Here is a 26,975-nt window from a genome sequence, read left to right on the forward strand (position 1 = left end):
TATATATATATATATATATTTATGGGACACCAACTGAATTAAAATTGGTCTTAATGCGAGTTTCGTCTAATGCCGTTATAAACTTCCTATTTCCGATTCCGGATAGAAAATGGCAAAACCGGAAGGCTTTGTGCACGCCCGCCTGTGTGGGTACCGATTCATCCACTTTTACTGTACCGCCAAAAATCAATACATTCGCATCGTATTCCGGTTCGAAAGAGCCTAATTACTCGTGAGGCAGCCAGTGATTAACCAGCCCTCCTAAACAGTGGAGGCGCCACTGACGACAGGAGGATTCGTCCATTTTTCGGTCAGAGGATTGGCTAGCTACCATTTCCACGCGGTCACGATTTTTACACTAATCGTTTTTTTATGTTGATTTATATATCAATGTCTTTACAATAAATAATTCTTACGTTACAAAGATAATAACATATTCCATCCCATGGAAATGCATACATATATGTGCTAACTTTCATGATCTCGGTTTGTGAGTACTCTATTAATCATATACATATACACAAACATAAATTGAGGTGTGAAACATGGAGATATATATATGTTTGGTTGCCTGTTACGGTATCCGACAAACCGGCCGGATAGATTTGGATGAAATTTAAAATTTGAAGCTAAATACCCAACTTAACATCGGGCCTAAGACGTCTCTCTTTCCAAGTGAAGCCGTGGGCGGTTACTAAAAAATAAATTTAGGCGATTCATCTGAATGTACATATATACAAACGATGTAATCTCATTTATATATTCTTAAAATAATGCAGTCCATTCGAACTACAGTCTACATCACTGAATTCATTACAATTTTTTGTTAAATCTAGATTAACAAGTCTATATTTTAATAATCCACTTCTATTGTTTGATAAATTAATTAAAATATACTAATTTTCATGGGAAATTTTAAAGAATAGTCACTTAAAATTTACTGAAACCTCGTTTGTTAAAAATCGAAATGCGAGCGAGTTTTAACCCCGCTATCAGAACGGGTTGTCTAGATTAAAATTAAGCCTAGATTTGAGGCACGCACATAATTAATTTTGATTGGCAGTCGGTGGATTAACTAAATGATTACTATTTTTTGTAACGTTTTTTAACTTTCAGTAAATATGATGGATTACTATCGAATTGCAAGTTCTAAAGATGTTTTTTTATTATAATTTCATAGTATGTATGTAAATATTATACTATAGTGTACTGTAGTAGTAGTACTGTATTATATAAATATATGACTATATTTTACAAGTCCTTAAAATTAAACAAAATTATTGTCAATCATTTATCTTTTATTTTATTTTATTACATATTTTATTGTTTAAAAATATGTAATTATTTAAAAAGTTAAGATCCATAATTACTTAGTTTTTCTAATATAATTTATTTAAAACCATCATTTCTTAGAATTATTATAAAAAAATTACAAGAATGTAATTAAATTATTTTTCCTCTAACATATTTTAATTGAAATAAGATTCAAAAGTGCACGCGTACGCACACGTAGAGTGTGAATGAAGAAGAAAACCATTCTTCGTGAATAAAAAACATTTGAATTAAAAAAGATTTCATGATTAAAAAAAAAAGATTTATAATTAATTATAAAATGGTGTAACAAACTAACAACGCTCTACATAATAATATAAATTAAAATAACAAAAATATTTCTTATAACCTTTAATCACTTACTCGAATATTTCTCATGTTTAATTTTTACGATATATTATGAATATTTTTTCAGCCGTGACAGATTGCTGTACGATTCCGCCCGTCCTCGCATGTCGGCGTCCGATAGCTCGCTCGCTTTATAATCGTACAGCACGCGACCGTCTCGTGACTGTATTGACTGACATATCAATCTGCCTATTTATTTAATCATTTATATTAGTGGTCGCTCATTGGTCGACATTCGACCGTAATTTATTATTAACACAAATATGAGATTAATTGATTCAAAAGATAGGTAAAATTAGGCTCAACTGGACGACACCTCGTCATTCTTGCTATAAAAAAAAAAACAAAGAAACGTCAAAAAGGGCGCTATTGATTTTTAAATTTGACGTGACGTGATTTGGCAGTATGAACGTAAACTATTAATGTTTCATATTAAATGTACTTATATCTATGCGTATGTGTGTCAAAGGCATCGAAGGGTGTATAATGTATTTTTTTATATCATGTATTTGTAGTACATATTATGTATAAATTTTAATTTTAGTCACTATATACTTTGCACATTTATTTATATTACTTCTAATTATTTTGATAAAGATAAAATTCTATATATAATGTGGGTTAACATTTTTATTTCAGTTTAGGTTTGTGAGGTAACTATTGCCAAGAAAAAATGGTAAAGCCATTTAACGTACATATACCCACGCATTAATGCGCAAAGCACCACCATTAACGTCTTCCCTTGATGAACTCTAGCAAGTACGTACGTTAAAAAAAAAGCAGTACAAATTGTGCCGTGGAATTTGAATCGTAATTCAATTCACTGCATGTGAAATGAGCAACGTTTTAATTTTGAAAAAAAAAATTAATAAAAAATAGTTGTAAAGTATGTACTTATGTACCACCAGGGGGTCATTGTTATTTGTGTTTGTACGTTCAATAAAAACAAAACGTCATCAATATCTTTACCGATTGTAAATGATTAGTAAATCTGTTTTTATTGATTATCGTAATTCTCATTTTGATATAATTAGTTTCCCATTCTACCATTTAGTATATTTTATACACACTAACCTATTGTACACTTTCAAAGTGTTAGTTCGGCCTTCACTAATTTTTAAATTTCTAATTTTTAACTGAAATGTCAAGGGGTGCGGTACTGCGGTACCGTCAGTACAGTCGGCGTAATTTTAATAAAACAGATGATTTAGAAAGTGTGAGTGTTAGGCAATTACTTTTAATAATTCAGTTATTGTTTTACTGATGATACGGTTTTACTGATTACGATATAGAAATTGTACCATCCGCTTCATAACACTTCTATACCGTTCAATTTTTCGCAAAGGCTTGATAAACATATATAATATGTACATATATGTAGGACAACGTTTGCCAAAATTTGCTTGTAACTAAATAATGAACTAAATACTACGTCCGTCACTTCGCTCTAATAACTTTTCTGCAACTTTGTTCAATCACAAAATATAAACAAAAGAAAAGAGTTGTCAAAATCTAAGTCAAAACTGCGATATATGAAATTTAAAAAAAATTAATACTTCTTTTTCTATCTATTATATATAAAACTTATTCTATTCTATTCTATTTTTTCTTTGTTCCGCTTCCTATATTTTATATACAAATATCTTTAGCCCACCCAAATAGTTAAATAACATGTTCATGATAAATTATTATTATTTGTGAACAAAACAGTACGTAAATTATTGTTTCCCACTGTACCATGCCATTAATATGCCATAACGTGGCAGACAAGGCTATCCGACGGAAATGCGGCCGTACTGCAGACTGCGCCATTGCATCTTTGACAGATTATCAATAAAAAAATATATTTCAACCTTTTTTGTTTTGAAAATATATATGGTGAAAATGAAAATTATAAAAGTCCTATATCAAATACTACACCAGAAGACCCGGTCGAGCGTTCCAAACGTTGAATTATATTACATGACACATACATATGTGATGAAATTTGCTATGACGACTGACGACCGATTACAAAAACGTGAACGAACCCGCGGGCTACGGCTAGTAAGTGATGAATTAAATTATTTAAATTTACTACAAGTATTTAAAACGGAATATTTACCATGTTTTTTATTTTTATTTGGTGGAGCTCGATATTTCGACATTATCTACGAATGTCTTGTTCACGAGACTTAACTCCACCAAATAAAAATAATAAAACATGTTAAATATCCCGTTTTAAATACTTGTAGTAATAAAAGTAACCAAGTTAATTTAAAATTTTATATTTAAATTTCATTTAATATTTTCCGGTGGAAAAACAGACGCCAACCAAATTTACGTCAATTGTTTTAAATTTAGGATTTCTCTTGATCCTTTTGTAGCCAATATTCATTAATGGCAACATTAATGAATATTGGCTTATTACTAAATAGTATTGTAACAATAACTATTTTTTATAATTTAATAATTAGTTTTCCTGTTAAAGTACATGTTAAAAACGATTATGTAATTGAAGACACTTTCCTTATTTACTGTAAATATATTAATTCATAATTGTAATATTTATGTTAATAATAATATAATGTTTTACTAATTATACTGTGGTGTAGGTTAACTTATAAACTAATTTTGACCATTGACTGTTGTATAGCGAACGAAAATAAAATTTAATTTAAATATTTAAAAATAGCAACATTATGTTTTTTTTTAATTAATTAATAAATATGGAATGGAAAATACTAGTACTACAGTAGAGAACAGTACTCGCGTGATAACCAGTTAGTACCCTGATATTCCGCCTCTCAACTTTCTCATACTTAGTAGAAATGTATCTCGAAGAAACTTCTACTTTTTGTTTTGCGTCACTAAACTTATCACAATATCTTTGGGTGGAAAAAGATGAACATCAGATTTTGTCTACCACCGATCACAATAACCATCTTGCGAATTGTAAAATGTCAACTTCTGTTATTATTTGTTATATTCTTAGAATATTTTAATGAATTATTACACAATACTGCTCTTTTTGGATTAAACAGTCGATCAATTAAAAATGTTAATTTCAACATTCGAACACGTTCGTTACTACTTACAACCGTTAAAATAGTTCAGTGTCAAGTTCATTACGCATTCTCATAATTACGTTAAACTTGTAATTTACATTAAATATAAGATTTTTTATCGAATCATGCTTTTACAAGCAGTTTTGAATCGTCAAACAATTAGCCGCCTCTGGTTCGGAATGTTGGTTTCAACAAAATTAACCGTAAGAACTCACGCAATCTTGTCGAAATATTTTTTGTTACTTTAATTAAACTAGATCAAATTGAGTTCAATATATTTGATTGCTCTTCGAAATATCGTTGTTTGATATTTAATTTTAAAATTGATGTATTTTTGATGCGATAGTAAAATAAAACTATGGTGGGATTTGAAAAGTTTGTACGAGTATCGCTTAAGTAAAAATTTTCGGACACGTGTAACCGTGCACGCGCTTCGTTTTAGTATATTCTAAACAATGTTACCTCTATGCTACTAATCTTTTCCGCATTTTAAGTATCAAATTCATCTGTAATTGTGATAAGCAGCAACTTACAAACAAGCAAAATATATTTTAAAAGAAATTGAAAAAAAAAAAACAAAAAAATTAAACAGATAAAAAATTACTGGAACTATATGATTGATAAGTATCTGCATCCGCGTGGCAAAAGTGTCCAAGTGTGAATCATAGGAATTCCAGCGCACGGCTCAGTCACGTGTGAATTATGTAAGGCGACCGTGACACCTGCCCCATGTTTAGGAAACATCCTTGACAATAGATTACGTAACTAGGTCACTCATTTTAATTGAAATAACTCACATGAGTTGTGGAATTATTGAAATTCCTGAATCACATCACGAAGCATGAAAATATTTAATGTTGAAATTAAAACTGATTCTCGATCGTAAATTTTCTTACGGAATCGTTAACTTCACAGAATTAAAGTTTTTGTATTGTTTGGTAATGTTATAAAGTTTCTGCCATTTATTTTTGACTAATGACTTTCAAAGTTGATGACCCAAAGTGCCATCTAGTAAGAGTAGTAAAAAGTAGTAGTAAGCGTTCACCTTGACTAAATCGCTCCACAATACAGCATAACACTCTTACTATTCCACCTATCAGGAATTACACTGACTCAACCTTCAATCTGTATAATATTTGGTGTTATCTAACTAGACTATTATACTCACAATCAGTATTTTATTATATCCACAATCCCTACCCGAAACACTTCTTAGCTTTAAGGTTATAATAAGAGCAAAAATACATTAAATATACTATTTACCAATTGTTGTCCCTTACTCAAAAATGAAACGTCATAAAAACTAGAGCATCTGGTCCGCGTGTGCTTAAAAATTTATAGTTAAATGAATTGTTGAAATTCAACAAAAGACAATAACTGTAACTGAGGTCGTGATAATGAGGTAGATAAGGCGGCTCCCAGGGCAAGCAATTGAATCTAGTGAGAGCCTGATGACCTAAGTGTAACCTAGGGAATTCTTAATGTTGCAAAATTCACTTTGTTCACTGTGGGTTATGTAAAATAGTACACCCAATAGATGCCGACTAGTTGATACTAAAACTATACCAATATGACAACATTTTTAATTTTCCACATATTCAAAATTATCACGTTCATTCATGATGGATGAATAGAATTGTATAATACTTGACACTCAAAAAATATTTTGAAAACTTTTCAAATCTAAATAAATTACATTTTTCTCGTGGATATTTTAACAATTTCACCTCGGTTTATTAACACCGCATCGCTGGTGCACTCTAAAAGCCAAGAGTTAGCGCCGGTCGTCGCCAACCGCCCAGCGTAGATACCGTTTTAAAATATTAATAACGATGTAGTCCACTAATGAACGAACAAAATGTAACCGCGGCGTGGGAACACCATTGTCAGACCACTTTCCTGGGGTCGAGCACTGAACCGCGCTGTGATAACGTATAAAGCCCAATTAAACTTGTTTATCCGAGTAATTAATTAAAAGGCATCAGTGCTGGGACGAATATGGATTAATTAGGCTGAGATGGCGCCCGCTCAACTGAGATTTAAATTAGAAGATAACTTTGTCGACCGTGTTTAATTTGATTTATAAATTTTAAATTGACAGATAATTTCATTCGTTTACTGACGGACACGGAGAAGTATTAACCAGCTTTCTGTTTAGAATATCATTGTTCTACTATAGTAATCGTTGATATAATAAATCTTGAATCAACTTAAATAACATTAAAAACGTTGACGAAATATACTTTATACAATTTATTTAAATTTTTTAAACTAGCGAGCGGATAAAATTTCAGGAGGTCTTTGACCTAATTTGTAGAAGTCGTGATTATTATAATTAAATTTATTTAAACAGCATATTAAATCGTATGATGATATATATATTCTTAGTAATTTATGCATTATTTTTTGTTACTTGACGCTAACGTCTTTCATTATCTGTTGCTTAATTGTGTATGAAAAAATGAAATAGTTTCTAAACATTGCATAAAAAGTTCACAATGTAATGGAGATGATAATTATAAGTATATTTACTCAAATTAAAAACTTCTGTCACACGACAGACTCATTACTCGCACAGTATTAATAATAAATTTTTTTTCGCAGATTATCCTTGCCGACGAATGCACAGAGGCGGAGGGAAGAGCGTGGCATATGAAACATTTCGCTTGCGCTGAGTGTTCACGACAACTGGGTGGACAACGATATATCATGAGAGAAGCGAGGCCATATTGTTTGCCATGCTTCGATAATTGCTTCGCGGAATACTGTGATGCCTGCGGTGAACCTATCGGCGTTGACCAGGGTCAGATGTCGCATGAAGGTCAGCATTGGCACGCTACGGAGCGATGCTTCGCTTGCCACACGTGTCGAGCCAGTTTGTTAGGCCGACCATTTTTACCACGCAAAGGTGCCATCTTCTGCTCTATAGCTTGTTCTAAAGGGGAACCGCCGACGCCATCAGATTCATCAGGACCAGGGCCCCGACCACCTAGAGTACCGAGACCAAGAAGATTACCTTCTCCTAAGTCCCCTACGAGATCTCCCCAAAGAGAGCCTTCACCCCAAATAGATGCAGACTCTGAGCCGAGCGGGTCTCTTGCTCCGGAATCACCACCACCTCACCCACCGCCGCCACCACACGCTTGCCTTAGTTTAGATCGAGCATTAGCAGATTTAAGGTTAGAACAATCTATGACTGAACACCAAATACAGCCAACACCAACTTCCGAGGAAACAAAAGATTCACCAGATTCACATTGGAAACCTCCACATCCAGTTGAAGCACAGACTGTAGTTACTCCGGGTCATTCTACATCTATGCCTGAATTAACACTAGTAGACGGGAAGACGCAAAGAAAACCAAGAGGTGGTAGAACTGTTAGATTTTGCGGTGATGATAATGAAGCTTTCGAACCGGATGAGCCAGTTCGAAAAGAAAAGGTTAAAGAAGAAGATGCCAGTAGCTACTGTAGTACTTGTTCCTCGTCGTCGTCTTCAACGGAATCTTACACACTACCCACGAGACGAGCATATGGAGGAGTCAGGATATCTTACGTACCAAACGACGCTGTTGCGTGTGCGAAGCGAGAAAGACAAAGAAAAAATGCCCAACACGATAAGAACTGTATTATTTCGTGATCCTGGCTTCTAACTGTGCCTCCACAATCCTCCTAGTGACAGCAACCTCCGAGCGAAAGACTGAATTTTTGATAGATTTTGTAGCCCCTACACGCCATAGTATTATAATAGCATATGTAAGAAAATGTCTTCCTTGGATAAAGAGTGTGAACGAATGAAGTATAGGCAGCTGACGGCACCGCCCGACCTCGCGTCACTAATAATGTTGTGACACACAGGCGGACACTGATGGCATTTCATAAAAGGCCCTAAATAAGGGTTCGGATAAATTTGTCTCGCTATAATTTCACACTTAATCCGTCGATGGATGTCACGTATTCACCGATGCGCACCTTTCCTTTTGACGATTCGAGAACTATTTTGTTGTTTTTTTGCAAACATTCAATATTTTGCAAAGGGGTTTAATATAACGACCTTGGTGGTCGCGAAAATCAGCTTTAATATACCGAAAATATATATACGAAGCTTGTTAAATTAATTGACATATCTATGCTAATACGTATTATCATATCGTGTTTTAAAAACTTTTTATTTAGGACATATCCCACTTTGCCACGTAGCCGTAAGTGTAAGTAAAAGAGAATAGCGTTACATAAAGAGATCAGTACAAAATTATATTGTATTACTTTTAATACATTTTTGTATGAAAATGTGTGTTCAATTTGTACATATTGTATAAGATTAGGCTGTAAGATTGCCTTACGTGCAAACTGAGTTATTTTATTGTAAAACACAACCTGTACGACATCGTTGAGATGAAGTAAGATGTTGAATTATTAATAGTTCTCAACTGAACCGGTTTTTATAGAAATTGTTTCGACTTTGTGTAGTATCAGTCTTATTTATATCCTATCAGCGTACAATATGACGATTTCATATTTATTTATTTATTTATTTTATGGGCCATAACGAATGATCGCTTTTAAAAAATATAATAATTAATGATTGATCATATACAACGAATCGCAATATGTTGCATTGCATGAATATTTGTTATAATTACAATGAAATAATAGATCAAAAAATTAAATGTAGACCGTTTCTAATCCCTAACCAAAATGATAAAAAATTAAACAATTTATAAAGATAAAAAAAAATACAGACTTAATATACTTTTTAATTTTTAAACAATAAATAATCCTCTAGGTTGTGAAATAGTCTATGGTCCTTTATTAGCATAAAACATATTATGTATCTGTTACACTTTATATAAAAAAAGAAATCGTTATCCAAGCCGAAATCATAAATGTAAAATTAATGTACGTAAAATTTTTAAGTTATTTGTAACTCGAGAGAATAAAATGTTTTTGATAAACTGATTTTTATTTAATTTTATTATTTCTACATTATTGTTGTTACAAACTGACGCGTATCAATAATCTTTAGCGAACAGGAGTTTGGAATAAAGACTTTTGTCTTAGTTTGAAAGTTACATACATATATGTTAAGAGATTAGTAGTTGAAATAAAAAGAAAGTTCGATTCTATAATCGATTTTATTATTTAAGAATATTAGAATCGAATGAATTCGTAATCGGTTTATTATTTAAACCGATTCAGACGATGAGGAAACAAAAATTAATAGTAATTTTAAACTTAAATGTTCTTTATTTGAATATCTTCACTCTAATATAAAACTCCTGGTGACATTAAAAAAAATTAGCTCAATTAATCATAAGAAATAGATTAACATTATTATAATTATTTTTTTCTATATTTTTTAAAGTATGTTCAATAATATTAAATTATGTCATAGATTGCATTTTATATAACTAATTAAAAAAAAACATTTACAACCTAACAACTTGAATCAGAATATTTTGCGCCACGATGAACGACGAAAAGAAAAAGTAGTACAACCATACAATTACAAGTAATAGGCCCCTAAAAAATATATATATTCTAGATCTCAAAAACTTTATAGAAGTCTAGTCTCATTCGGTGCTTGCAGGACGATGGTCCTGCAAGCACCGAATGAGGACCAATTAATACTGTAAATGATTGAAATCTTATAGGAAGTCTAGTGCATGTAAAGATAGCAGTTCTGTATGCTATCAAAAGCCGTAATTTCAATTTCTTAGAACACGTTGCACGCATTTCCCATAATCAGTGGTAAATTCTTAGCATTATGTCAACCGCTGTAATGCTGTTAGCGTGTCCTGTGATCCGAGAAAGTGTCTGAATGTTGTGGGAACAGTGCATAATACATTAGAATAATACGCGGAAGATTATACGGAAATAGTGACTGAGGTTTGACCCATCGTTGATGTCTCGCTGACATTGTAGCGAAGTACGTTGTACTAAAAATTAAATGATATTATATTCTGGTACAATTTCTTATCACGAATAGCCGTGTGCCCGATAGGATATCCTGTGGGGAAGAACTGCGTCGTTGATAGAAACCTCATCGATTGGCTTGTTTCTTAATAAATGACGAACTTCTATACAAACTGCCATTAATTTTAACTCTGAACCGGCATGACAGCTTTCTTTAACTGAAGAATAGAAAAAACGCCTTAAGACTGATTCCCAAACTTCAAATATTAGTAAAAGGCTCCTCCAAAAAAGGATCCACAATTTTGCCCTCTGGGGTGATTAATTTTCCAAAACGCTTCAACATCTGTCTTTTACTTATGAGTAAAGCAAAATACAGATTAAATACAGATTTCCATAACTTTCGTCCCCCATTTAACACCCCTAATTAACTTAGAATCCTCAATTCGTTTTTTTTTAAATGCTATTAAGTAGATATCTCGTTGTTTCATTTAATGGAATTGGAACTTGAAACCGAAGTTCTTTTCGGTGCCATTTCAAACAAAAATATTATGGTATTAACGTAATAGTAAAAAAAAAAATTGTTATATTTGAGATAAGATAACATCGATTCAACAGTTTTTCTCACTACAAGGTATTTCTCAATTTTGGCTGATTTTGACCATAAGCAAGTATAAGCTATACTTCTATACTAATATTATAAATGCGAAAGTGACTGTGTGTGTCTGTCTGTCTGTTGCTATTTGACGACCAAACTACTGAAAATAATTGGATGAAATTTGGTATGAAACAAACTCCAAGGAAGGACTAGACTACCTTAGACCTACCCCTAAAACACGAAAGAAGCTGCGAGCGGCAACTCATTTTGAATAAAGTAAATACCTTTACCTTAGTCCTAAACAAACATTGTAATTTATTCATAAACATAATAACAAAAAGTCAACAACTTAAATAAAATTAGCATTTCTCCACTGACGTATAATTAAAACGATATCGTTTTATACTGACATCCATATCAACCCCTTGAAAGGGTTAAAAGTCACCCCGCTATTAATCACCGTGCTAATATCCCCCTAATGATATAATAACGCGTGACATATTACCGTCGGAGCTGAAGGGTTAATTAAAATTTCAGGGGTGCGTTTTCAAGGTTATCTGCCTTTCAGTTGGGGTAGGTTGGTGATATTAGTTGTGTTTAAAAAGATCATTAATTTTTAATTGTTGCATAATATGTACTTGAGTTTTAATGTTTGGGTTTGTGTATTAATATGTTTTATGCGATACGAAAAGATATTATGTCGGTATATTATGATCAAGTTTGTCATAAATACATTGATAAGTATTTTATAGAAGTGATTCATAGATTAAAAAGACTGATTACGTATTAAGTTTATTATAATTACAAGTATTGATATCCTTTGTTAGGCTTCACACCAATGACTTGTCTCACAAGACTGAACAATTATTATCGACATATTTTGCTATTCCTATTAGTGGTACTATTAAATCAAAGCTAAAATGTCATAAGTCAAACATGGTGTTGGGTTGTCACTGAGTGACTTTTATTTTTATGTTACATTGTGCTAGTAATCACATGTGATGTCTCTAACCAAATTTCGACAGAAGTGTTTGCAATAATTGCATTCACAAATTTTTGACTCAAGATATGTGGAATGTGGATGTATATCCTAGCCACTTGATTAATAAGGTAGACATATATAATAATATAAACACAACAGCTTGTGATAGTGGCGAATCCAAAGATACTTTACCTACACTCAGCGGATTCAAGTCCATCCAAAACCACAATCCTGGAACCACCAGTGGTTCATCAGCTAAAACATATTATTATTTAATATTCTTTAGCGTGATTAAAGAGGTTTTGTGCAACATTTTCTTATAAATATCTATTAAACAATACTAACAGTAAATTTCTCATTTCTTATAAACATAACTTATATTGATATAACTATGTAAAACAAAATCCTATCAACAGATAGTAAATCAATAACCACGATCAGGTGCGTCCGCGCAGCGTGACGCCACCTGTACAGCGTTCACGCTTCACGCGAGGGGTTGTACAAATTGTCCGGTAATGTCTGAAACTGTGGCATATCTCATTAACTCCGTGAAATTGATTACAACCCGCCGTAGAGTATGACATGATAGGGTGATATGACATGATGACATATCAATATTCTGATAAAAAAAAATATTTTGAGTTTTACGTTTTAGGAATAGAACAGAATTTACATTTTGTAAGGCTATTCCTAAAACGTAAAATTCCATACACTACGTATTACAATCACAGGGAATATTCATTGCAACAGTTAAATGAATGAAAAAAACATTCAGAATTTTAATAATGATTAACCGACCAAATTAAATTTTGGCATTAGAGACATACAAATATTTTCCTACTCGAGGTAACACCTATATATTTTTTTATCGTATTTAACATACGTAAAATATTTGAGCAAGTTTCACTGTAATTAATAATTACGCAACAACTTGAAGAATACGCATTCTTTGGGATTACAAGAATATTGTGTATAAAAGACAATGAAACATTCAATGATTATGTAAACATTTGGCGGCAAAAATTAGTACATACTTGTATTTGAAGAACTCATTCTTTTGCACATTTTTTAAATAGTGTTGCCAAATAATATAAAAATATGTCATGCTAGCGACACAAAAACAAATTGTAATTTGACTTTTCTCAGCTTTCACATCCTTTTTTTTCTTTTTTTTTTAATTATCTTTACACTCAGGTTTAGCGGTGCAATGATGCAAGTAATATTAAGGTTTGCTCCTAATAGTTGTTTTACAAATCAGTATTGCGGTTGGACAATTGTAGTCAGGGATCAAATAATAATAATTAAAATAATAATTTCAGCATTGAAGCTTACTTGATAGAGCAAGTCAGAAGTAGGACGTAAATTTTAGGTAGAATTCAAGCAAAGGACTACCGTTATTTGAGATCCGATCACTGGTGTAAAACACTTTTTACTTGCTACTTAGGTCTCATGATTGATAACAGTTGAAAAGTATTGAAGTGTATTAATGGTATCAGCCCTTCATAGAACACATAAAGTAGAATTAATGGGTCCAATAAAAATTACAACATGTTCGACTCAATAGAGCTTCAGTAATTTCTTCGCCTTTAGTAATATGGACTATGGACTAAATCAGATTGTCTATTTAAAGTGTTTTATATAGTAAGAAAAAAGACGGGCTAATGGTGCATCTGACGGTAAGTGGTCACGTCATCCCAAAGACATTGGCATTGCGAACTAGGAGGGCAACCATTCCCTAAGCCGTCAATGCGCCGTCAAGAGCTTCGTCTATAATTATACTGCCTTCCTCGGGGGGAGTAAATAGAAAAGAAAAAAAAAGTACTCATGTTTCACGTTGGAATAACTGATAATAATCATTTGCTTGTTCAAGTAACAGAGACTCAATTACATTAATCTGAGTTCCTTTTACCGGGTCTTTGATTTTGATTTGACTTTATGTTTGTAACAAAATTAACATAATAGCGAATTAACTAAGGATGCGCTTCTTAACAACAGTAAATAGTTTTAGCTTCAGCAAACATCCCTGAAGAGCTACAGAATGAAAGGACCCATTAGCACCCTCGATTAAATTGAACACGATTGGTAATTAATTACAATAATTTACCAATTAATAAGTTTAAAATTCATGATTTCGAGTGCTCGAGGTCAATGGTATATATTTTGATTTCATCTCTTCTAAAGAATAACAAATCTACATTTCATTAATTATGTTTTTAAAACACAGAATTGTCATCAAACATTGTAATTAAAAGTTCCATCAATTCATTTGTCTATGGAGTACCGTACGATATGTGACCACAGGAATCGAGTTACAAAGGGTCGTATATCGATTCCTTGTTGTACTCGCTCAGTACGATACGATAAATTAGATTAATTATATTATCTGCGATAATTCATACGTGTCAGTGTCGCGACGTTCAACTAGCGAAATTGAAGATAACGTTTATTTTTTGGCGAAATAATCTGTGCCCTCTCGGCACAAATAAAAGGCAAAATAAAAAAAATGTTTATTTTGCATCAGAAAGAAGAAAGCATTATTCAACTGTTTACAAACTAAACAATATTTATAGGTAACTGTTTAAAGTACACGTATATTATTCTAAAATATTTTTATAGTTCTTAATGACAGACACGCTGAGAATTTTGTGTGGAAACAAACTTTACACGACAATTACAGTAATTCCAAGTTAATTTGTCAGTAATTTGACGTCAACTAACGTGTAATTATTACGGATCTAATTATGACTGTTTAAGAATTTTAAACGTTTACCAAATAATTATAACGAATCCTTAAAAGTATACGACTCTGTTTGCCTCAGTGATAGCTTTGCACAAAAGAAGCACAAACAAACCAACACAAATTTTGCTATTTTGAATATTTCTGTATTTTGCTTTATAGTTTCGAACTTGTTACCTTCGGTTAAGATTTACGTGTAACCACTAGGCCATAGCAGCTTTTAATTAATTAACATGACTCAGAATTTCACCTTTACTATTTCCTCACTATTCATGACTTCAGCGCCAAGCATGTATTGTATTGTAAACTTAGTTACTACTTAAAAGCGACGTAATGCTTGCCTAATTTTGAATTTCCTATCTACGTTTTCTATCCATTGCGCCAATTTGTCTATAACATTTTGTTATGAACCTACAATAAAATCACAACGTATTATATCGTGTGGTTTTATTAGCACTTAAACAACATGACAGACAAATAAGGAACCCTGGCAAAGTAAGCTGGTTGCACTCGCAAGGACGTTCAGAAATGACTCAACACTCATCTCGTCTTTGACATTTGACAGCGCGGGAACAACGGACAGAATGAAAACAGCGCGAAAAATTTTACGTTATTATGACTCATGTCATTCATAATAGTCGAGACTTTAGCCCGGATATCGAATCCGTGCCTCGCTATGCGTAACTTTTTAAACGGTGAAAATATGCATTGGAATCCGACAAGGACGACCTTTGTGATTCATCGATTAACTATCACGGATTGCGCAAGATAAAATAAAACTAGGAAAATTAATTTATTATTCTAATATTGTTACTGAACATGTTTTAACTTTAATACTAATAAATACATAACTCTTCATTCATATTTAATATTACGTTCAAATGATATGAATAATAGCGTACAATATTTAATGAAAGAATTTATGACGTTGTTGAAAAATGATTATTGTATTAATTTACACTGATTTGTTTCGCAGACATAATATGTATAATAAAAAATAAGTACATTAACAGCATCATTGCCAGAACCTTAATTAAATAAGCAAAAGAAAAATTCGTGATAAAATATGAGACAGATTAAAAATAATTTTGTTAGCGGTGCGAAGTCGGAGCGAGTCGCGAAGTAATAATTCAACAAGTTCGCCATAAAACCAGTTATCCTCATAGATGTCTAATAAGATATTTACTGTATCGCGTATACGCAATTATTTAATAGCGAACTAACAACACGGTGCGGACGGTAATGACTGGACTCGAACTCGCATCTGTCTTACAAAATAATTGCAACAAACTGAAGGTATAATATGTTTGCAAATGTTTTAATCATAATACAAAATGTAGGGCGAAAATGATTCGAAATAACATAGCCTTTATGGGTCAGAAGTTATATACACGTGCAAGTAATGGGCACCGTAATAATATGAGGAGGCAGGGCTGTCTGAAGAAACTCTCGAAAATATTAAACAGACCTACTGCTGTACTAGAAATAGTTATTAAGTTGTGCAGCGAGCTTTGGTTGGAGTATATTTAGATTAAATCGGAAAAGATATTATTCATTACATACTGACTGAGAAAGAGTTACTGACTAACTTGCAAAATTTGCAGATGGGCTGTTCATGCATCTTGAAGGAGGTCACGACTGGACGCAGAAGGAGGAACACTGAGAGATTTGGCGCGCTTCGTAACACGTGCCAGCAATAGATTGTGGTTGGCAGAATTATGCTGATGAAGACTTTGTCACCAGTAAAGATAACACAGATTCATAAATAAAACCATTTTTATCAAAATATTTCTTGCTTAAATTTATAGGATATACAAGCTAAAGCGGGGATAAATGTATATTTACTTGATGGTGTGGTTTGATTACAGAATATCTGATGAGTGGGTGGTAACCCAGACGGTCTTATATAAAGCCCTACCTCCAAGTACCACTCTTTCAGATTTTTATATTCCTATCAAAGGCTAAGGGGAGACAGCCCTATACAGAAATATTTTCATCACAGACCTATTCGAATATAACTGATATGATAACATCTGCCCTGTCAGACATTTACGATCGAGAAAACAGTTTTATGAGGTCCATAGAACCGCCCAAATACTACAATAATAATTTTAAATTACTTAGAATAGTTTTATTGTTCTGCTTTAATAAGTAGAGCAACGATAACGCACACCAATAACAATTATTTGCATACAGCTTACAAATTTATTTATTACGCTTAAAGCGGAATTCTATCTGTATCCAATAAAAATACTTTCATGAACAAACATTATTAACTATAAAATCGAGCTCAAAATAATATTTATACAAGTCGTTGTATATTGTATGAGCAATTTTGATTCGTAGATTGTTTGGAAAGCTCAGTTCAATGACTAGGTTCAATGACCTACTCATTATCCCAAATTAAATACATAGTCAAAAATGATTTCATAACAACACTTACCAACTTATGTTGTTTAACGCATTGGCTCAGTAACACTTGAAGCCGGAATTCAGCAATATAGATCAATGATGGTGGTAGAATAATGGATGACCACCCAGAAGAGTCCAGCCTAAGACCTAACAAGTACTCTATTTTATTTTAATTTTGGTATAAAAAAATATATCTCACATTTTTTATTGTGTTTAGTAAAAATCCTTGAATCGACAATTTTCTTTTACACTCTAAATACCCATACATGTGACATAAGAAAATACCTCAAAATATAATCCTCTATATTTCATGAAATACACATTCAAACACGTTTTATCCACTATGTATAATATCCGTATGATTCCGGATTACTAATTTTGGATTAATTCGAAAATATCAAACGAAACATATCTCGGTGACCATCGTTACGATTAATACTCGTACTAAGCCGCAGTTATTACAAAATCATTTATACGCCTGATAATAACTTTTCCGTTTAGTAAACTGGATTTGTATAATAATACCAATAAATATTTACTTTAAATAAGAGCGAGGAAAATTATGCAGTCGCCTAGATTACACAGTACCTACTTGAATGATTCATGGAACATTTGAATACTGGTGATACTTAAAAACAGATCAATTTAAGTTATGAATAGCAATAACAGCGGCACTTGCGACCCAAGAGGGCAGGATGTCTGCGAGTGAGGACAATCATTCTATCAGCGGTAATCATACAATCATTCAGGTGCGCGTGCGCCTGGCGCCTGACTATAAGCTGTGTAACATCATGACATGACATCAACTCGGAAAATTTTGAGACAGTATTTTTATTTCTTATTCATCTGGTTGACTGTATTCCGTTTCCGTTTATAAAATTGTAACAACCCGGTTAGCTTTTAAGATTATTGATAGCGAGATCCGATGAGCAATTTACGGGTCGGGTTTATTTATGGTAATCGATTCTCTTATAAGTCATTTTCAGTATTAGCTGAAATTACAAAATTGGCAGTTACACTTGAACTAGGAAATCCCGTATAGCCGTTTGTCCTCGGTTTCATCCGATCACGTCTGATTGCCGTGCCAGTTGTGAGAGAACAAATAAGGAGTTCCTGTATTTACACAAACACTGCAATAATATCTGAATACTTGGGTAGTTCTTAAGATTGGCGTACCTGAAATGCAGTTAGAGGGACATCATAACCCTGATTGATTATTAAAACAACGGTCCTTTAATATCTATTTATATATAAGATGTCCAATAATACCTACCGTATATTCACGTAATTTATAAGATAATAAATAAATATTTCTCCATTTCAATCCTTCGAAAGAAACGATATATTCTGAAGGACGAATGATTTCACTATTAATCTAAAATGTCGTCATTACAGTTCAGAATTTATTCCCATTATATAAAATACCCCAAGAACAATAGATCATTAGAAAATAAATAAAGTTGTAAAGGGTGATTTCCCTTATAGGGCAGGTCTGCATGTGTATACGTATCATTACTAGGAACCAAGTGACGCAGTTAGTGACGCTGTTTGTCTATTACTAAGTCTTTCTTATCTGTATTATTCACACCTGGGGGAATGACTGACTAGCTTATATAATTTGTAGATTAAAATAGATGGTTTCAAACTATGATGTAATGGACGAAAATAAAATATAAGTAATTTTTTATTTTCAATATTTAGTCATCGATTGAAATGTTGATTTCATTTTATGGTCCTGTATTGTTTGTTAATCTCTTCATGTATGAAATTGAAACACATTTTTTTTTTTATAATTGAATTAGTTTTTTTTTTTATATTAAAATTTACATCAGAAACTTGTCCTACTGCTGGGCAAAGGCCTCCCTCCTGAGATTTTGCAGTTATTCAAGCAAGCTGCTCCAATACAGATTAGATGATGCGCAGTCACGTGGCACAACCTTGTCTTAACCTGCAGGTTTCCTCAAAATATTTCTCTTTGCAGAGCATAAAATGAATCAATATAATAATCAAGCACATTAAATTTCAACTGTGGTTTGGCAGATTTTAATCCACTTTTAATATCCATTTACACCATACAACCGCATCGATTTGTATTAGAACTAACACAAGGACCGAAAAATAAATGTATTCAGCTACTAATTCAAAAAAGCATACCGTAAGGATGTTTATCTAACATACTAAATAAAAATGTTAACATAATAATTTACATTGATTTCGTTTAAACATGATTTCGTAAAAACCATTATAAGACAACAATTTTCGCATCGTACATCAGAGACGCTTTAGTGCGTTACAAAACGTAGCGGACCGCAAAATATATCACTGTGTAAAAACTCAATACATCGCAAATAATGGTCTGTTAATTAGTCATTTGTAAAATTATTTAATATTTTTCTTTACGTTTCGTATAAGACCACAGATAAAGTACACTGCAACCATGAAAACCAATTTGCCAATGTTTTAATATGATCTAATCTATCAGAATTACAATTACAAAATAAAATTGACTGCTACTTCGATTTCGGCGATAAGTTCGACTATCTTTCGTGATTCATACAAATATTTGTGGCACTTATACATTTATCTATATACATATAAATAACACCGTAACGTAAAATGTACCGAAATAAACAAGGCAAACATTTTATTATGGTATTTTTTGGTTGAAAAAGTGAACTATACTTATAGTGCAATATAAAAGACCATGCAAGTAACAATTCCAATTTCGACGAATAGAAACGACGAACCAGCAAGCCTTATATAATTCTAATTTGTATATAGTTATTTAAGTGTCTCTCTTATAAAGTTACAGATCCCTAGGTCCTAAGTTTGAACCGTGGATCGGGCGACTAAAAAAATATTGGATTTGACTGTCGAGAAATTTTCATTAGCCTCTAGGATTCAGGAAGTGAACAATGACTACAATCTCGTACCTCGGAAAGCCCATAAAGGTGGGTCCCAGCGGACTATTTACCACCTACTTCCTACTACCTGATTTACTTAAGGCCATTTCTTGGTTATAAGTGTCTTATAAGATAACGAATATTTGACGACTGAAATCATAATCCTAAATGCTTAATACATACACACAAATTATTCACACTATTTCCTCTGATTTAATGGATTAAAAATATAATAGCCGTTTATAAAAGATTGCCGAAGCTAGAAAATTGAGACAGGGCCGTAAAAGCTACGAAAAAAAACTAATTGTATATAAAACGGCGAAATCTTTGAACATTTATGTATTATGACTGATTGCTTTTTTATACGCTAAATATATATTTTTTACGATATTAATATTATAAATAAAACTAAAATTTTTAACCACCTTAAAAAAGAATAACTGATTAGGTATTGTAAATATTTAACTATTATTTTTTAGTTATTAATTTAACTTGCATTTGCACGTAAAAATATATTTTAATGAATATTTTTGTCCTTGAAATGAAAAATAATATGAATATATTTTTTAATATTTATGTAATGTCAGACGAGCAAAACGACTGGAAAGCAATTCTTACAATCAAGAAACCGAATCCGTCCCTGCAATAGTAATATAATACATTGGAAAGTCATAACACTAAATTAATTCGTCACAATCAATGTTTCATCCATTAGATTGGTCACACGCGGTCAGAATGAAATCAACAGTTTGGCACACAAAGATTTTATTAATCACATCTATTTCTACGTGCTAGATTATCTGTGCGCGCATGGACTGAAATAGTATTAAAAAAAAAAACACAAAAATTTTAATTGAACTTGATCAGTGACTTTGATTCAAATATACAAACTTTTTTGTAAGTATACAAATATGAAATTAAAATAACCTCTTACTATGTAAAGAAAAATTAAATTTCAATCAAGAATTGTGGAAATATCCCTTGAAATTTTAGGTAGTCGCTAGTTTTGTGGATTGAGGTAGAAATATTTTATTAACTAGGCCGTATCGGGTTATGTTAAATACTTGAAACAAAATGCGGCTAACAAAATTCATAACAATAGCTGCCTACTTCCTTTTAAGGTGTACCTTAAAACTACATTGTTATTATAAGAAAATTTGTGTTACTAGTTAAACCTAACACAATTATTTTTAACCTGTAATAAAGAAACAGATGTTGAAATCCTGATTGCAGGTTTAATACAATTGCTGAGCATATTGTTATCATAAACAGATGTTGCTAGCCGAGAGTCCCGCTGCACCTTTACACGTGCGGAGTTGTCTATGGTGGCGCTTACAGATAACAAATGAACAACTAAATACCGTTATTCCAAGGTAACTAATTACTAAAGGCAACGTTTTGAGACCTTTTATCTAATAGGTTAGTTTCCGTTTTTGTAGGTGATTGAATTTAATCCAAAACAAATGTTTATTCTCGGGATTTATTTATTACAATGATGTTAAGGTAAAGCTTGGTAATAGAAGACTTTGTATAGACACTTTGCTATTATCTTTTGTGAGTTTAGGGTAACGTGTAGCTATATTGAGAGAAACTCGGCACAAAAATATAAATGTGAATATTATTAGTTAGTGTTGTCATATAAACACACGCCTATGTTCCTTGCTTTATAAAATATTGTATTTGTCGTGGCCATAACTTACTATATTAACTAAAAAGATTTTGATTGAGATTTACAATTCAAGGACTGAATTTCAACTTTAAAATTACTTCTATGATCTCTGATGAATAATAAGTAATTCAATGCAATCCTTCACATGTGTGCAAAATAATCATTAATTCAAAGTAATCATAACTTTTTATACCTCTAGAGAAAATGTAACTTGTTCCGTTTACATCGATAGCAATAAAGCACGTATACAGTAAACGAATGCCATCTCTCTCAGACGAGCCCGCAGGATCGCGGTGTCCACGCCAACATCCCGCAGGTACCGTGAGAAACTAATCAAGGCATTAGTATTCACAAACACCTTATCGCCATTGTAATACACTATTCAGTTAAACTTGCTTTGTCTGAAGGTGCTTTTATCTCTCTTTACGTAAGACTTCCCTAAAGACGAGGTAAACTTATTTGTGCTTATTATTATTTTAAACTTTTCTTCATGTCTTTGTATATATATCGGAAGATTTTCTAAAGATTTTTTAATTTCTCTGGTGTCTTAATAAACAAAAGATATTATGTAGATCTACTAAGTATCAATTTCTTACAATATCAACAAAAGCTCTATTAAAATTACACTTAACTAATGAAATCAGTGACTTTTTATATTTTTACTAAAAATTAATTCGAGTTAATATTTTCGCGTTAACATTTTTTTTTTCATTCACACTTTAATGGTACAAGTTTGAAAGTTACAACACTAGTGTAACAGAATGTACTAAAACGGGAAGCGATTTAAATTACTCGGTATCTTTCCATTGATAAATTTTTGTAACTTCTAAGAATTTACGTTCATACAAATATTACAAGCGATATTTTTTCAAGACAATTGCTCATACTCATCAATGAATCCTTTTTATTCTGTGCGAAAATGGCGCGCTAGTTTTTTTTTTACAATAGCATTGACACCTGTGTTTGGAGGAAGGCCAATGGTTAATCGCATTGTTCCATATATTTTTGGCGTGTGAACGGGAACTTTTAAATAGATTCTTTATTATGCCGTCACGTCGCTAGATCCTTGGATGTTGACTGTGACGAACTTTTGTTTCGTGAATTTTTATTGCTTTTGTTTAGAATTCGCCCAAATTTTATTCATAAAGTTTTTTTTTTTTAAATTTTGTTTTATAAAATACTAACTAGAAATACGTAAACATTTTTTTCGTCAGTTTATTGAATCTGCGCTCATCGGGAATACTTGTTAGAAAACTACTGAATAAAACATTGTAAAAACACCATTATATTTCCATGACGGAAAAAAAGTTGAGAATATTTTTGCCAGAATTGATACAAAAAATAATTAATTGATTATGTAACAGGTATACTGTAAAACTTTTGCTTCCAGGACATTTGACATACATTGATATACTATTTAACGTCCACGACATTTTTCGTTGTTCATTTATTGGTCTATATTATAAAGGATAATTAGACGAAAACTTATCAATTTTCCTGTTTCGGATATTTAATTTCCACTCCTATTTCCAATTTTACATTTATAACAAAATTATGTTAATAGTTACCAAAAAAAAGACTGGAAAACGGTACTGAAATTTTTTGTCCTTGGCCATATAACGTGCAAAGAGGAGAACATTTTTATTTGTTTATTTAATATAAAAGCAGAGAAAAGCAAAGCTACGTTTTACATACCTCAATTTTTTTAAAGATTTTAATTTTATTTATTTTTTGTTTGCCAGCAAAAATCAATGTTGACTAGAGTTTAACTATAAGTTAAGTTCCTACGCTGTTCTTAGATACATACAATTTCAATTAATATTTACTTAGTAACACATAATATGCTTTTAAAGTCAACAATATCATAATGCATTCTATCGAGAACAAAAGGCGAAACCTAAAAAAATATACATGTTTGACACATGCTATACAGTATAAAAGGAATCCATTGATATTTGGTTTGAAATTGTACTTTTTCGGATGGTTTGACTATTTATATAATTATATATTTATTATATGGTTTGGTTAACCGTTAGATACATTATATTAGAAATGAAATATATAAATTTGCACAAAATCCACTTGAAGTATGCAAACATAATCTACTAGCGCCGTTCGGCCTATATTGCGTAGGTACACGGGTAGGCTTTGACGTAAGATAGACGCCCAGGGGTACATTGACCATGATTGCTGTTGAACGATTAATATTGATAATATTTCAAAATAAAGCATATTATATAATACAGCAAATATAAGCATTGACAATTATTTATTATGTAAAAAAATAAGAACAACTATCTTAGAAGCAAACTGATGATTAGTTAAAAACTAAATATGTTCAGTAATATAGAATAAAATAAACCCACAAAAAAGTTTAAGTTTTATTGAAGTAAATGATCATATTTCATAAAATATTTAACAAGCTAAATTTACATAAAAAATATATATAATTCAATTGTTATTCCACAACACCAACGTAAACTTCTTTAAAACAACATTTTATTAAGTTGCATCAGTAAAACATCGCAAGAGTAAATAAGGGTAAATAATAAGAGGGTGTTCTAGTTAAATGAGCTCGTATAATGACCCTTCACTTGACCTATATCGTGTAATACGATACAGATACGACGTGACAGCCCTAGAGCTCTAATTATTGCTAATGATCTGCCCTCAGTTCTACCTCACTTCCTCATTAATATGCTATCTAGATCTGACAGGTTACAGACGTTGTTCTGCACAATTGACTTCGCTACGTTTTAGGGAGCCAGTGACATTTCAATTAGTTTACCCGCCTGATATTGTATAATTATACATAAAAGTATAATTAATATCATTCATACCAGAATCTAATGAAGCCATAAAATATATCGACGCTTCAGACCTAAGTCTGCGGAAAAAGAAATAATTACCATTAAAAAAAATAGCTGGATAATAGTACGTGATATCTGTCTATAGATTGGTTCGATACGTATGACATAATGTAAATGTTATTGATATATTACAAACACTACCTATTAGTATCACAACCAAAGATTTTTGAGTAAATGTAAATGAGAGCCGTGGTGATTGTAGAAATGAAATAAAAAAATAAAAACATTTCAATAATAATAACCAAACCTTTTTGCAAGACCCAATTCTTAATAACAAATCAGTTGAGTGGGGTTCATATTTTTAAACCTTATTGGACATGGTCGTTCTGTTTTTATTGCAAATTTTACTATCAAGGCTATAACTATTATGACTGGTATAAATAATGGTCCAGTGATTAATCAATGTCTATACTATTAAATCGCGTAGACTACATACTACTAATATTATGTAATAAAATAGCAAAGGTCAATTCGTTTAGCTATAACCGGAACACGTCAGTTGTAAACATAGTGTAGTTCACGTAAAAAATTGTACATATGTATATTAAAAGTCCACTTTAAAATTATTATGATTATTAGTTGTATAAAAATTAAGTTTATATTTTTCCTTATAAAGAAACAGTATAAGTTATTATTTATTGTATTATAATAAGGGACATAAAAGATGGAGACCCTAGAGTTAGACACTAGGAAAACTCGGTACTCCTACGCGCTTCCTTGTCTAGAGGAAGTGAAGTCATCTATGGTCTACATTTACTAAATCAACTATTGTTTATATTGCATAATGATATATAAATTCAACGTTAAAATAACATAAAATAAACATTGATATAAGTAAGATTTTTAGTATTCAAAACAAAAAAAGTATTTACTGTAATAATAAAAACTGTTATAAAAAATATCATTCATTATTTTTATGCGCGAAATATTCAAAAACTGATATAAATTACTTCAGGATATCCGTTTTACTACTTGTACGTAATAAAATTTGATATTTTTTGTATAATAATATAAGAAAAAAATATTTTTACATACTTTTAATGAATTAAATAATTATTCAATTTCTGAACGATGAATTCGTTAGTACAATGTCTCAGCGGACATTTGTCACCGCGCGTCACTTTTGCGCGGGAAGCGGCGCCATTACACCAATTGTCGTAAGTAGGATGCTGCTGAATTATACAGTACACTATGTCTACAATGATTCACGCGTTGAGTTTTCGACACAAGAAAACTAGTTTTATACTATTCTTTAACCCGAAACTGCAGGAAAACCATCTAAAATACCATAACCGTAATTTATTTCCAAAATCCATCTCGTCTGTCTCGCTTAGGTATACCTCGTGAACTACTATTCCCGGTTATTGTAAAAGAATATTTAAAAAATGCTTAAAAACACACTTCTTAATAGTAATTCAGAACGTATTTCCATAAACCAAGTCAATGTCCAGGAACCACAGATTTTGTGGAGACCCTAAGAGTACAGATATCTCTTTAGTAAAAGAAATATTCACAACGCAACCAAATCAAAGCTTTATTGAAACATACAATCGCTCCGGATTATAATAATAGAACAAATGTCATATAAGTAAAAAATATATCTTGTAGATTAGTTTATTATTGACTGTTCACAAGGTTAAAATAAAGCTTTTTCAAATGATGTATGAAACTTCTTATACGTGCAGAGATTTTTCCAGATCCTTGCAAGTCAAATGTAAAAAGCCTATGTTTTGATTTTTGACAAGAAACCTACCAAAATATGTCCAGATCAATGATACGTAACGTCATCTCGTTCAGACAGTGACGTCAACGTCCCATGTACGGACAAGTCTCCCACGCTGACGATAGTTTGCGTTCGCTCCCAGTCTCGCCGTGAGATTCATCTCATCGACTGTTTGCTCAGTTTTCTAAATGGAATCGTATTGCCCGTATGCTTTCCAACGGCCGATGTTGGGTCTACATGGGATGTTTTAAAGGGTTTCGACATTTAAATTATGATAGTTCGCTCAATATTTATTCATTCATCACGGATATTTTAGAGTCGTTTTTGATATTACTAAAAAACTAATATAATATGGCGCAAAATAACTACAACGGAATGAATGATTGTCATTTTGTGTTAAGCAATAGAATTCAGAGTTCAAAAATACTAACGATTCATTACT

General features: G+C 31.8%; 1 protein-coding gene across 1 annotated transcript in view; it reads left to right on the top strand.

Annotated features, from left to right (window-relative positions):
* LOC125070420 (protein prickle-like) overlaps positions 1-9,457 on the top strand; it is a 156,260-nt gene extending 146,803 nt beyond the window's left edge. The window contains exon 7 of the mRNA XM_047680286.1: positions 7,332-9,457. Within this exon, the coding sequence (XP_047536242.1) occupies positions 7,332-8,366 (1,035 nt within the window). The 3' untranslated portion in view covers positions 8,367-9,457. The remainder of the gene's footprint in view (positions 1-7,331) is intronic.
* The last annotated feature ends 17,518 nt before the right edge of the window (positions 9,458-26,975 follow it).

Source organism: Vanessa atalanta, chromosome 17 (assembly GCF_905147765.1).
Source record: "Vanessa atalanta chromosome 17, ilVanAtal1.2, whole genome shotgun sequence".
Taxonomy (NCBI): domain Eukaryota; kingdom Metazoa; phylum Arthropoda; class Insecta; order Lepidoptera; family Nymphalidae; genus Vanessa; species Vanessa atalanta.